The 15564-nt window shown below is 38.0% G+C and overlaps 1 protein-coding gene across 7 annotated transcripts in view; it reads right to left on the minus strand.

Annotated features, from left to right (window-relative positions):
- The window catches only part of furina (furin (paired basic amino acid cleaving enzyme) a), a 183124-nt gene that overhangs the window by 14608 nt on the left and 152952 nt on the right, over positions 1–15564 (minus strand). For all 7 annotated transcript variants that reach the window (XM_022669588.2, XM_022669584.2, XM_022669590.2 and 4 more), the window contains exons 11-15: positions 14331–14434; positions 13924–14041; positions 6622–6801; positions 5469–5593; positions 1861–1989 (exon numbers count right to left, since the gene is read on the minus strand). In XM_022669588.2, coding sequence (XP_022525309.1) covers positions 1861–1989; positions 5469–5593; positions 6622–6801; positions 13924–14041; positions 14331–14434 — 656 coding nt within the window. The remainder of the gene's footprint in view (positions 1–1860; positions 1990–5468; positions 5594–6621; positions 6802–13923; positions 14042–14330; positions 14435–15564) is intronic.

Raw genomic sequence — 15564 nt, forward strand, 5'->3', positions numbered from 1 at the left:
AGTTTTAAGTCTACACAAACTCTGAAGTCCTCTAAGGTCTGAGGTAGTGCTGGATGATGTCACATCAAATCAGAATCATAATTAATTGCAAATTTTACCTTGATGATAATTACTGAATTACTGTTTTCTCTGATCAATACAGTGTGCCAGAACTGATTGTGATAAACAGTGTTGTTGTCAACAGCACTGGGCACCCAATACCCAACTCATATAATTTGGCCAATGTCAAAGTCACATTTGTTCACTTCTCCTAAATCCAACATATTGACTACAAATATATACAGTACAATATATAATTACCATTTAACATACACTAAAGACTCTCTGATTTTGCTATTTGTAGGTAAATGTTTGAGTAAAATAAATATTGTGGTTTTATTCTATAAACTACAGACAACATTTCTCCCAAATTCCAAATAAAGATATTGTCACTTCGAGCATTTATTTGCAGAAAATGAGAAATGGCTGAAATAACAAAAAGATGCAGAGCTTTCAGACCTCAAATAATGCAAATAAATAAAAAAAAAGTTTTAAGGGATCAGAAATCAATATTTGGTGGAATAACCTTGAATTTTAATCACAGTTTTCATGCATCTTGGCATGTTTTCCTCCACCAGACTTAGACACTGATTTTGGATAACTTTATGCCACCCCTGGTGCAAAAATTGAAGCAGTTCAGCTTAGTTTGATTGCTTGTGATCATCCATCTTCCTCTTGATTATATTCAAGTGGTTTTCCAATTTGGTAAACTCAAAGAAACTTATCATTTTAAGTGGTCTAATTTTTTTTTCCCAGGGCTGTATGTCATTATAGTTAGAGGTGTAAACGAAATGAAAACAAGAGTGTTGTTTACGGGTGACAAACAAGCGCAATAGTGAAGCTGAGAGAAGATGTAAAATCAATCAGAGCAATTGCACCAACATTGATCATTGCCAGTACAACCATTTGGAATCTCCTGAAGAAGAAAGTCATCACTGGTGTACTAAGTTACAGATGATAAAGAGAAAAGTATAGTACAGATACTTCTCCAGAAGATGTAAACCACTAATTAGGAAGAAGAATAGGAAGGTCAGGCGGGAATTTGACAAGAACTACAGAGACTATGAGACAAAGATAAACCTTTACCAATATGACGGAAATGCTAAAGTTTGGAGAAATCAATTATCTGCTCATGATCCCAATCTGTTAAACACGGTGGATGTAATGTCTTGAATTGGGCTTTCATTTGAGTCAGGCTCATTAATCTTCATTGATGATCTCTTACGCATGATGGCGGCAGCAAAATAATGAACTCTACAGAAGTCTACAGACAATATTTATCAATTTAAAGAAAGATGCAACCAAACATGTGGGATTGGGAGATCTTTCACCATGCAGCGAGGTAAATAATAACCCAAACCGCACTGCAAAACTACAAAAGAGTTCATCAGGGGTGAGAAGTGGAAGGTTTTAGACTGGCCCGGCCAATCTACAGATGACTCAACCCCTATAGAGCATGCATTTTACCTGTTAAAGAAGATACTGGAGGGAGTAAACTCCCAAAACAAACAGCCACTGAAAGAGGCTGGGGTGAAAGCCTGGAAACATAAAAAAACATTACAAAAGAAGAATGTTTAAAAAAAAAAAAAGGTATAGTGATGTTAATGAACTTTTTGGACTTTTTAGGGGAGTGTATATCCCAGAGTTGGATGAGTTGCTTTCATGCGGTCAGTCTTTTTTTTTTAAGGCTGGTAGGCACAGGCATATAAACAAGTACAAGTAGTGCTCTGCCCCGCAGTAAACCAGTCAGCATTATTTAGTTCCTGTGGTGCAGGAAAGGGCCTGCAGGGGGCAGCGTCTCCTCAGAGGTCAGCCACTCACCTGTACATATCTGATTGAGGTCGTAGGTCTTACAACTTCCATCCGTGGTCTGGCTGGAGTCTGCAGTGGACGGGCCACCGGAGGAGGACGCAGTGCCGTAGAGAATCAGGGTGAACTGAGTGAGGGTGCCTGAAGAAAAGAAAAAAAAGAAGAAGAAAAAAATACAGGCAGAGAGCAGGAGAACAAAAGAGAATAAAGAGAAAAAAGAAAGACAGAAACTATTAGAAATTCATACAGAGAAAACTCCAGGCGTAGCTCCAGGTACTGTAATTATACACTCGTTAAGGATCAGCACTCTTAAGTTGATAAGATGAGGGCACGGGTTCAGTGTGCAGGCTTGTAGTGGATTGGGCCACTTTAGAGTCTTTTAGAATAGACTTGATTACTGAAAAAAGACTGATGGTCCCGAATTTAGTTTTCTTCCCTTTTTAAGCAGCACCATTAAAGTGGGATAAGACTGTGAAGAGTCTACAACTCGCTAAGCCATTAAGGCTAATGCAGTCAAAACATCAAAGTAATTCAAACAACAGATGGCCTACTTAAGTAAAAACACACACACACACACCTTAACTGTGTGTGTCGGTGAACTGGGACAAACAGAAAAAGGTATAGCTCAGCGTTTATTTACGGCCTGCAAGGGTGGCTGCATAGCTTGATAGCAGGCGAGGGAGGGAGAAGGTGGGAGAGAGAGAAAAAGGTAGAGAGAGGAAAGTAGAGAGAGAGAGAAAAGTAGAGAGAGAGAGAGCGAGAGAGAGAGCGAGAAAGAAAGAAAGAAAGAGAGAGCGAGAGAGAGTGAAGGATAGTAAGAGACTCAATCCTGTGATTTACTTAGCCAGATTTAATTAATAAGATTTACAACAGGGTGTGGAGAAGGGAAACAGCTAAAGCCAAGACCAGTCATAAAAAGCAGAAAAGAACAGGAAGGAAGGAACAAAGGGAGGCAGATTAAGAGAAAAGACACTCCTACCTCAAAATAAAGTTCTCTAAATTAAAAGCAAGAGATTTAGCAGTGTAGCTTTATTCACACTAGCCTTAACTAAACTAATTTAAACAGTGCTATCTAAGCACTGGACAGTAGGACTGCAGCTCATGTTTTTTTTGGAAGTCAACTAATCTGATTTTTTTTTTTTTCTATTAGTCGATTAGTCTACAAATATTTCTGCATCCATCTTTAAAACCAATAGAAAAACAGCTGAACATGAGATTTAAAAGGCATTTAAATGTCTAGATGTTGTTTAAACATGAAAAGTACTGATATTTAGTTAGAAAATATGTAATCTGTTGAGTGTAAACTGTGTGAGTGAGCCATTTACCCATCTAGCATTGCGCTTCTGTCTCCAGCACTTTTTGTAATGCGGTACTGTTACAAATGAATGATTAGTCGACAATTCAATTTGTAGTCGACAAATTTAAATAATTGACATTGTCGATTTTTATATCAACTAATCGTTGCAGCCCTACTGGAGAGCTACTGAGGTTACAGGAAAAGGCTCATTTTCGGCACATGCTTAATATGGCTGGTCTTCCCACTATTTCCCTTTGGTCTTCTTTAGGCCCTGCCGAATTTTTTTTTTTACTTTGAACTTCTATTTTTTGTAAGTCGCTTTGGATAAAAGTACCCGCTAAATGTAACGTAATGTAATATAGCATGTTCTGGATGGGTACAGGTATGATATCATTAGAAAAATACAGGATGGAATCTCATGTAATGCTAAAAGCTAGCTTAAGAAATCAACTGTAGCCAGTCAGCTTTTAGCCTTTCTCCCACTCACCACGCCTGGTTGGAAAAGCTGCAACACATTAGCTTTCCATTAGCAGAAGGAAAAAAAAAACATTTGCAATGCCCTTTATTAGAAACCTTCTTTTAAAAATGAGTCTGTAAGGGATGAGCTGCTCTCCAGTATCATCAACACTTTATAGCTGTCCAATGAAAACCATGTAACTATATTTTGTCAGTTATTGTTTTCACCATCATTTGAACCCTGAAGCTGAACCTACATTGCTTGAATAACTGCATGAATAGAACCATAGAAATGTGCAAAAATGTGTAAAACAAATAAGCATTTTATTTTGGAGATATTCTCTTGATTTACTGTTTCACTCTTTTAGCTTTGATTGCATATTTCTCTACTGGGTGGGGTTTATCATTTTTATGATTGCTAACAGTTTAGGGTTTTGTAATTGGCCGGTTTTATACAGTTTTCTGGTTATACTGAATTGTCTTCTAAAAGAAGGGACAACAATATATGTGGTCCCTGGTTTATCTGGTTCACTTCCATGTACTGAACTTAATATACTGACCTATTCCAGCAAAGATAAACAGAATGACATTTTAAAGCATGTTTTCTCATATCTTCTGTGTTGTACTCCGGCTCTGCAACCCTGCACTGAGCAACATTAACACACTCAGAATCTGTTTCTATATCAGCCATAGCTCTATAGTTTGTGCCCATCATATTTTTATATTCATAATTTAGTACGTGATACATTAGCTATAGTTCATATCAATTCTTTGTTCTGTTATTTGTTTGTTGTTTGTTATTTGATTGTACTGAGCAGGTCAACCAGAGTAGGATGGGTTCCTCTGACTGAGTCTTGGTTCCTTCCAAGGTTTCTTACTATTAAAGGGAGTTTTTTTATTTGCCACTGTGTCACCATAAAAAGTGGCATCTCTGTGGTGCCTCTCATAAGAGGTGTGGACCTGTTTTTCTCTGTAAAGCTGCTTTGTGACAACTTTTGTTGTAAACAGCGCTATATAAATAAAATTGAAATAAATTGAATTGAATGAAAATAGTTTTTAAAAGACAAAATACCAGGGTGGGTTTGTCTAAAAAAATCTATATTTTAATACTAGAATCAGAAAATAAACAGTATGAAGGACAAAACAGAAAAAAAAGAAGAGAAAAGAAAATCCCAATGCCCTCTGCGGAAAAAAAAAACACTTAGTTGGGAAGATCCAGAGCGAGGAACTGTAATAACGCACACTCCCATAAAGCTGGGATTTATTAATTGTTGCTATGACAACACCTTTCCAGCTTTTCCATTATTTTTCCACTCACTAGCAATATTGTGCGTGTTCCAAACATAAAACACACCCATATCTTCATGTTTGACCATGACATTACATGATTTCATATCTCAGTTTAAAAAAAGTGCTTGTAAATGGAATTTCGACAAATTAAAAACACTAAAAACACAAATTTAAAAAATCAGTCACAGTCAGCCTTCAAAAAGTGAGCAACTTTCTCAATATCCAAACAAAGGTGGCTGACTTTAGAGAGATAAAGCCAGGCAAAAATAAAAATTCAGAACCTTGCAGCAGTTCTGCTACTCTCTTATTTATGTAAAAATGCACAACACTTCACTAAGTCCAGCGAGTTACAAATGCAGAGTGTACAGAGATGCAGCCCTGTGGAAAGCCAGAAGCCAGGCTTATCACTTCAGCCGAAGTGCCTGGCCTGTGCTCCTCATGCATAAATCACAGTATAAAACAAAGGGGGGCTAAGGATATTCTGGAGGCAAAGGCGATTCGGAAGCGTGGCAGTACATAAAGTGTAGTACACACACATATACACACACACAAATATACAAACTAAAGCACAATTTACCGAAGTCGCTGAGTCCAGCCTTATTTTCAATCTCCAGGGTCCACTCGCCACGAGGGTCCTCGTCCCAAGAGTGAGTGGTCATGAAGGCCCAGTCGTTGAAGCCTTCAGAGGAATAGTCATGAGGTCTGAAAGAAAAGAAGAGAAATATTAAACTTCAGTTCTTTTAGTAAAAAAAAAAAAAAAAAAAAAAAAAAAAATGGAAAAGTTCTACAGGTGGAAAGCTCCAAAGAAAACTTGTAAAATTTAATCTGATTCCACTGGGATTTTTAATAATGTTTTAAACTAAGGATTACAACTCTGGAAAAAAAAAATAAAATAAAGAGACCACTTAAAAATGGTGAGTTTCTTTGATTTTACCAAATTTAAAACATTATCTGGAATACAATTAAGAGGAAGATTAATGATCACAAGTCCTCAAACCAAACCAAGCTGAACTTCTTGAATGTTTGCACCAGGAGTGCAGGCATAAAGTTATCCAAACGCAGTGTGTAAGACTGGTGGAGGACAACATGCCAAGATGCACGAAAAAAAAAACAGGCTTATACCACCAAATATTGATTTTTGAACTGTTAAAACTTTATTAATATGAACTTGTTTTCTTTGCATTATTTGAGGTCTCAAAGCTCTGCATTTTTTTGTTATTTCTGCCATTTCTCATTTTCTGCAAATAAATGCTCTAAATGACAATGTTTTTATTTGGAATTTGGGAGAAATGTTGTCCGTAGTTTACAGAATAAAACAACAATGTTTTTTGTACTCAAACATATACCTATAAACTGCAAAATCAGAGAAACTGATTCAGAAACTGAAGCGATCTCTTAATTTTTATCCAGAGCTGTATGTTGAGTACTTGCCAAGAAAACATATTTAGCAGCATATCCAACAATGCTTTCTTCATTTCACTTCTTTTCTCTTTTTATGTTCAATAAATATAAAATAATCTCAATGTCAGGGTAATACTGATAGAGAAGTAGTAACTCAGATCAGTCAGCCCTACATATACTTGCACTTGTTTTGTCCCCAAATGTAAAATTTGAAAGCAGATAAAGTGTGACTTTTCCATGCTTTGAGAAATCCACATCTCAGAGTACCAGTGTAATTAATGTCCTATTTTCACAAACAAGACAGGCAAGGACAGAGATTGCTTCCTGACCTCCCAGCCAGCAGGGTGGAGCGGGTGCCCTGTGGGCTGATCAGGTAGATGGCCAGGTTTCCTCTCCGGTTGTAGGACAGCGTGAGCTGGGCTTGAGCATGCTCCAGAGAGCTCACAAAGTTGGGCTTCCCTGCACATGAATCCACGTTCTTGGAGATCACCAGGTGGCTCCCAATGTTCCTGAAATCAAGAAAAAACACAGGTAAGTACATTCTGTAATCAAATGTGTTTAAACGTCCTTCTTCTGAAGTGTGCTCTGAGCACACTTGAGGGGTTTGTACTTTTTTAGACAATTAAAAAGTTCTAGGAATTGCCCCTGGACTTCTTAATTACACTTAAATCTTTCAGTAAAGCACTTTAAACTGCTTCTCTGTATATGAAAGGTGCTACACAGATACACTTGCCTTGCCTTTATCGACATTAACAAGCAATACTGATTACAATTTGCCCACATTTGCGACATAATGCAGTTTTAATTAGCTTACAATCAAGTTACGGCCTCAAAGTTGACTTGAGTCACTAATTGTTTTTTTTTTATTTTGCAACACTTGATGGCCAGGAGCTTTTATTGGTTCTTAACTACATTTGCATCTCAAGTCCAGAGCAAAAGATGTCTTCCGACATCAAACATGATTTTGTCTGATTGACTATATTTGGTGTACACTCAGAATGTCTTCATCATGAACAATAGTTAATGGATATGTAACTCTTGGACGTTTATTGAGCTTTACTACAGAAATAGTGTGCAATGAATACCAGAAGTCTCAGTGTAGAACTACAGAAGATACTAATGGTGTACTGCAGGGTAGAGGAGTGATGATTAGCATTGCAATATGTTTTTTAAATGCAGTGATGTGGCCGAGCATGATATGGTATCAGTGTCTTCAAGATAAATTTAAGAAGACAGCAGTGTATGGACGAGCATTGTCCTGTTGAAAGAGCGTACTTAAATGTGCCATTTAGAAAAGCTTGAAGAAGAAAGAAGCATTTTACACTCATGACCTGTTACAGGGCTGCTGTGATTATCATCAGTTATCTACATCTCTAACCTGCTGCTTATTAATGCTCTAGTGCAGGGGTGTCAAACTCATTTTCACCGAGGGCCACATCAGCGTAAAGGCTATCCTCAAAGGGCCAGATGTAACTTAAAAAATAAATGTAACCAAATGTAACTACTCCTTAATGTTAAATATCTCTGAATGTATTAATTATTCAATTAAAAATTAAGATGTTTGTTTCTTGTTGCTCTGTAACATAAATCATTTTAATTTGTCATGTTACGAAATCCACACTCTCCATCAATGAAGGATCAAACTATTCAAGTGAATAAAAAATAACACCAAACACAAGTTATATAATATCCTCTCCACGCTGGAGGAACGCTGGAGCTCTGACAGAGTGACCATCGGGTTCTTGGTCACCTCCCTGACCAAGGCCCTTCACCCCCGATCGCTCAATTTAGACGGCTGGCCAGCTCTAGAAAGAGTCCTGGTGGTTCCAAACTTCTTCCATTTACGAATGATGAAGGCCACTGTGCTCATTGGGACCTTCAAAGCAGCAGAATTTTTTCTGTGTTGTTCCCCAGATTTGTGCTTTGAGACAATTTTGTCTCGGAGGTCTACAGACAATGCCTTTGACTTCATGCTTGGTGTTTGCGCTCTGACACCCAGTCAACTGTGGGACCTTATATAGACAGGTGTGTGCCTTTGCAAATCATGTCCAATCAACTGGATTTATCACAGGTAGACTCAATTTAAGTTGTAGAAACATCTCAAGGATGATCAGTGGAAACAGGATGCACCTGAGCTCAATTTTGAGCTTCATGGCGAAGACTGTGAATACTTACGTGAATGTGCTTTCTTAGTTTTTTATTTTTAATACATTTTCAGAATTTTCACATGGTCATAATGGGGTATTTTGTGTAGATTTTTGAGGAAAGAGATAAATATAGTACAATTTGGAATAAGGCTGTAACATAACAGAATGTGGAAAAAGTGAAGTGTGTACTTTCTGGATGCTCTGTACATTTAGGTGCGCTCAATAGCCCGGAAATTCCTGTCGACTGATTCCTTCTGGGTGCAACTATATTTTTGATGATGAGTTTTAGATAAAGAAGATTTATGCACCGTCACTTTAAGACAGCTATGTCGTTTAGAAGCTGTATGCACACCATTACGTAGACCCTACTACTTAAGTATAGCACAGAATCATTTCCACCACCCTCAACCTCTTTTTAAACAATCTGAGTGCAACCGTCAATTGTCCTGGTTAACCCAGCAGGGTTTCCAAACCACCTTCCATCCTGCAGGACCACCCACTGCTCCAATGCTCCACGCATTTCCCATAGCCCAGAGAAAGGTCACCGATTACCCCTACACTGCACTTGTGTTGTGTTTTCCACGCTCTTACACAGTTTTTTAACCTCACAGAGCATGTTAATTAGCTGATGAGTTGTGAGTCAGGTGTGCTGTGAGCGTGAAAAATGCTAAAACGTGCAGAAAAGGGCACCCTGGGAACCTCTGGCCTAGACACTGGCTTGTTGAAACAAGAACGACTGCACAAGGTCGGCGCACGCACTGGAGACCTCAGGTGGCCTCCACACAGCTTCCAGTGTGATAAACATTTACATCTGTTCCGATAAGACCCCGAGAGACCGCACGGCCCCCGGCCAGAGGCGAGACTGAGGAATACTACAGACCCTTTCTCAGTAGCTTAGGTTGTGGTATGTGTCCGTAAGTCCATGCCAAATCCGCTAAGAAGCTTAGTACAGTGCAGTGCTATTCATGAAGGAGAAGGTGGGAGAAGGGCTTAACGGAAAGCTATGGATACAGTAGAGGGACTATGGTGGGGAAAGAGTGAGTAAACATAAAGAAAGATGGACAGAAACTTCTTTTACACACCTATCAGGGGTATATGTCAAAACCTGTTCACATAGTGCTGGATTAGGTCATCAGTTGTTTGAAGACTGAACAACTGATTAAGAAAAGGGGTGTAGAAAATATTGATAATGGTGCATTTAAAAAAAAAAAAATATATATATATATATATATATATATATATATATATATATATATATATATATATATATATATATATATATATATATTTTTTTTTTTTTCTTTCCGTAATTCAGTTAAAAATGTGTGAAAATGTGTGTTGATGATTTCGGCTTACAGCAAATGAAAACCCAAAAATTATAGTTTTAGATTTAATAATATAGAATATTATATAGGGCAAAGTGGTACTTTTGGCAGTGTGGGCAGTGTGCTGCTGGAAAATGAAATCCACATCTTCATAAAAGTTGTCAGCAGTGGGAAGTGCTGAAGTGCATGAAGTGCTCTAAGATTTTTTTTGTTTGTTTGTTTTCCCGAAAAATCATACTTTTAACGGAGACGCAGATTTCATTTTCCAGCAGGACTTGGCACACTGCCCACACCGCCAAAAATAATATTTGAGTTACATGTTTTGAACTGAATTACTGAAATAAAGTAACTTTTCAATGATATAAATTTTTTTTAGATGCACTAGTATTTCAGAATCTTATTTTTGTTAATTTATATATATATATATGTATATATATGTGTATGTATATATAAATATATATTTTGTTTATTTCATATATATTTAGTAAGAAAACATTTTTCTCTTCTTTTTTTATATGAATAAAAATAGTATCACTGCTGGTCTTGGTCTTAACTATTAGTAATAGTCTTGGTCTTTACTCAGACTCTTATTTTCTTGACTACAACAGTAACTGTGTGTGAGAGTTATATAATCACTAAGTTAAGCTGAGCTAAACCGAGAGTACTGACTGCTTCAGACTACAGCTTGACGTATTTGTTTAAACCCGAGAGTAGAGAGGTGGAACACTCCTGCGTCAGGTTCGGTTGGCTTTTCCAAGGCCTATCTTTTTCCTTTAATGGATTTTGGCTCGAGGTTACAGCACTTCAATTTGTCTCCATATTTTGCTCCTCCCAGGTTTTATTACCTTAGTGTTAAATCAGGCCGGAGATCACAGATGATGTCCTAACGAGACACTTTTATCAGATAAATGTTACTCCCGGTAATTCATGTCACTTTGCCTTGAGATCACAAGCCACTCATAAGATAACACCTCACAACGTATACACAGGTGTGAGTATTCCCAGACTGCTCCCTGAGATAACTCTTCAGGGTCAGCCTACAGACTGCTATCCTATGATAGCAGCTTTAGGTTGTCAGAGTTAAAAAAAAAAAAAAATCAGAATGATGTTTAAAGGTCTTGCTTAACAGATAAATCTCCAGAAAAAAATAAGAGACCACTTAAAAATGATAAATTTCTTTGATTTTACCAAATTGAAAACCTCTGGAATATAATCAAAAGGAAGATGAATGATATTTTTTTCTTTGCACCAGGAGTGAGTAGCATAAAGTTACCCAAAAGCAGTGTGTAAGACTGGTGGAGGAGAACAAAACTTTGATTAAAAAACAGGGTTATTCCACCAAATATTGATTTCTGAACTCTTAAAACTTTATGAATATAAACTTTTTTTATTTGCATTATTTGAGGTCTGAAAGCTATGCATCTTTTTTTGGTATTTCAGCCATTTCTCTATCTCTTTTTTGTTGTTTTTGCAAATAAATGCTCTAAATGATAATGTTTTTAGTTGGAATTTGGGAGAAATGTTATCTGTAGTTTATAGGATAAAACAACAATGTTCATTTTACTCAAACATATACCTATAAATAGCAAAATCAGAGAAACTGAAGTGGTTTCTCCATTTTTTCCAGAGCTGTATATGAAAATTACACAATATTTATGTGGCATCATATTTATCATCTTCTTTTAATAGCTGAACAATTTTAAATGTTAAAAATAGCGAATACAAATTTGGTCTCAGGTTTATTCTGGTTAACGCACTTAAAACTCAGCTTTAGTCCAAGCTGGGCAGAACATTCTTGGTTCTAATCTCAGTTAGGTTCAGAATCACAGGCCCTATTGAAGCTCTACTCGAAGCAGAATGCTAAACTAAACTGGGCTTCACTCCAAAGCTCTGATCTTTTCCATAACATGAAGGAAGCGGAGGGAGGGGAGGCTGAAGAGGCGGAGCTCTGTGTAGATGAAGTGCGTTTGTGTACAGGGTAGTGTACACGGGGAGCTGCAGTTGTCAGCGGAGACATGAGACTGGTGTATACAATCATCTGCAAGTAATTATTTCCTTCAGACATGCACCACGGGTGGCACATGCGATCCCCCACCCCCTCCTAAACCTCCCCCCCAGACCCTCTCGCTCTCTTTCTCTCTCTCCCTGACGGCGGAACATCAAACCAAGCCGAGCGTTTCAATCTTCTCTGCCTCTGACTGCAAATGCGACGGGCTATCAAACACGGTGTGCCGTCACTTGTGAATACACTGCTCACTTCCTATTACTGCCTAGCTCCTCATGCACAATCCCCAGCTTCCCCAAGGGCACATCCGCGCAGAATCTCAAACACCGTTTTATAATGCACCGCAGGGAAAGCCTGTTAGCCACATGTTAGTACAGACCCAATTCTAATGGAATTGAAGCTTTGCCCAAAAAAGCTTCATTCCAGGGCTTAGGAATGAATAAAACCAAGTTAGGTGTGAGACTGTGAGTGAAATATTAACTAGAACTGAGTATCTAAAGCTCTATTCCAACAGGACTGCTTTTACCTGAGAAGGTGGAGTAGAATATTACCTACCGATCAGCCTCAGTGATTTCAGTCCCATCCATATGTTTAGTCCAATAGCAGTCCTTGTTATTGAGTGCGCTTTCATTAAACTTTCCAGATCTTTTAATCTTACAGTAAAATGATCATTAGAAATTTCCTTAGGTTATATAAAATGTCTTCTTTTGCTAAAATCCACTTTTTCTTGTTATTTGTAAAATACTACAGGTTATAGGAGTTGTATTTGCATGCAATGTATGACACTGTTTCTCAGCTTCCACTGTCTGCAGTAGCTAGTAAAAGAAAATCCTCAGAAATACGAGTCGATCACGAAAGGCTCAGAACTCTACGTCAACCAGTGAGTTCATGAACCACCTCGGCTCAGGACCACCCCACAGGCAGCGCTGAACTTTAACTTTAGCAAAATGAGCTAGTTGGAGTTACAGAGTTAGTTAGTGTTAGCTCTCTTGTATAAATAACTGTAGGTTTAAATTGGATCTCCGGTTGATTCCAGCTTTTCATGAGGTCTTAAATATACACTAAGCAAGCACAGTTTGACAAGGTAGCACTACTCGACAGAACACCGGTCAAAGCGGGCATCGTTCGCTTCAGATTTTATGATATAGAGCGAACTCAGGGGCTTCGACGTGGTGGAATCTGGAAAAGCACTGAATCTCCAAGTCTGAGGTAAAAGTTTAGTAGAGTTAGTTTAGCCGAAACGTAATCAATGCCGCAGGGAGTGATCCGTGCAGTGGCATTCATAATGTTTCTCGGCAGCGGTGCCGCTCGAGTCTGACGTTAAGTGAAGTTTAAGGGTTTAAAAAAAAAGGATATTTTTAACAGAATACATTTTGTGCCCAACTCTGCCTATAAGCTTATTTTCACCCTTTTTTGCTACAGCCTTGTTTAGCAAAGAATTACAGTTTCACTGCTGTACATGTCTTGTAAATTGTGTATTTATTAAACTTGTTTATCAAAAATAGCACTGCACAATAAGACAAAGCAGTGAAAAATAAATAAAAATACAAGAACCTTAAATATGATGACTTTAAAGCACTACCTGTGTTTAAAATATTATAAATATTAACGTAAAAACATATATGGCATATTGACTGCAAAATGTGTTCTTTTTTAAATTGTTTCTAAACAGTCACGTGAAAAATATTCTTGCCTCTCCCCGTAGCTCTCCTATTGGCTGTTGACATTGTTCTTGTCACAGAAGTCTCAAGACTTGCGACAATATTATTCACGGTTAATTTTATCGGAGCGCCAAGACTCGAACCCAACTGACTAAAACTTTCAGTCCTAATCACTTTCTACTGAACGATCCAGATGACTCGACCGCAACTCGACTGCAGCAAGACTCTAGCAAGACTCTAGCAAGACTCTAGCAAGACTCTAGCAAGACTCTAGCAAGACTCTAGCAAGACTCTAGCAAGACTCTAGCAAGACTCTAGCAAGACTCTTGTGATTTTATTCCGATTAGTCCTAAACATATGAACAGCGAAACAGTGTAACAAAACCGATCTCCGGTCTGAGCGAGCAGAGCAGAGCTGAGTAGCTGAATAGCCAACTAGTCTGAAAAGTGGTTGAGAGTGTCTGGATAAAGTATTACTGCGAGTGCTGACTCACTTGGGCTCGGACACCAGGGAGAGGACACACTTCTGCTGAGGGCCGACGTTGGTCCAGTTCTTGGCCAGAGCCACGATAGCGGCAGCATCCAGGAGGCCATAGCCGTATGAGTGGCTTACTAAACAGTGAGAGAGAGAGAGAGAGAGAGAGAGAGAGAAAATCAATATTGCTGAAAGCAATCAGGCAATGACAGGAGGTTCAGTTTAATAGAAGGCAAAGCACATGGTGACATTACGAGACAGCCGGGGAATTGAGGAAGACTGCTTATGCATTCCTGATTGCTATAATGAATGTTAACATCAACATTCGCCGCAAAATACTCAGCGCTTCCATCAAGAGGCCGAAGAAAACAACAAGCTGGACGAAGAAAAGAGAACAGAGGAACACGCGAGGCCGGCGCTCGGTACCTTTACGGCCGACCCCATTGGTCCTCCAGTCGTCTGTGGTTAGGTGGGCTGGGTTGGACGTCCTCACGACCAGGTGCTGCATATCCCTCCACGTCAGGTTTTTGCTGTAGAGACACAGAACACAGAACAGTGTTCAGATCACAGAGCCTTTATTAAAGCACAATAAGCTGCTGAGCATCTGTGTGAAATTTCAGCTTCAGGTGTCAGATTGAGAAACGTGTTCTCTTCTATACCCACAACCTATTGTTTCATAAAGGTCAGAAAAGGAAGGAAAATGATGCAAAGCTTACACCGTTGCCCGAGGGCAGGTTTTAATGGGAGGAAACCTCAAAAGATGTTCAGACCTTCCATAAAATGACTCATTAGATACAAGTTTCCATCAAAAGGATTTTTTTTTATGACAAATACTGGCCTCAAAAGGTTTTCTGAGGTAAACTATAAAGAAGTGGAAACTGTAATGATAGTAATGATTAATGAATGTTTAAAAATGTTCCCTGTCCAGTTTTACAGATAAACAGTTTGATGACAGCAGAAATGTTGCGAAAACCGACACTGGAAAACGAACACACTTCTGCCAGACAGATTTTCTACGTCCTGTTTTGATTTTTTTTTTTTCACTTTTTGACATATTGTGAATCTGGCAGTTGTTTCAAAATGACTTTTGTCATTGAATCTGGCAGTTGTTTCAAAATGAAAAAATATTTTACATTTGCAATCATTTTTACCAGTGAAAGTTACCATATTTTTTAGACTATAAGGCACACTGGATTATATATATATATATATATATATATATATATATATATATATATATATATATATATATATATATATATATATATAATACTCAGCAGGTCTCACTGCTGGGGAAGTGCCTAATTAAACAAAAATGTAATTCTTAAAAAATAATAATAATAATAAATTATTAAATGAGACAATATTTTTATTTGGAATTTGGGAGGAATGTTGTCTGTAGTAGTTTCTAGAATAAAACAACAATGTTCATTTTACTCAAACATCTACCTATAAATAGCAAAATCAGAGAAACTGATTCAGAAACTGGAATGATCTCTTAAATTTTTCCAAAGCTGTAGATAACAGCACAAAACTGCACAGCCCTCGACATGTTTCATGTATTTTGCAATGCCCTGTTAGCCGCAGGAGAAACGCTACAGAAACAGATCTGATGAAATCTGCTTTCAGCTGAAATGTGGCTTTCTGCTTCTGAGCAGAC

The sequence above is a fragment of the Astyanax mexicanus genome, chromosome 16 (genome assembly GCF_023375975.1).
Source record: "Astyanax mexicanus isolate ESR-SI-001 chromosome 16, AstMex3_surface, whole genome shotgun sequence".
In the NCBI taxonomy this organism is placed as follows: Eukaryota; Metazoa; Chordata; class Actinopteri; order Characiformes; family Acestrorhamphidae; genus Astyanax; species Astyanax mexicanus.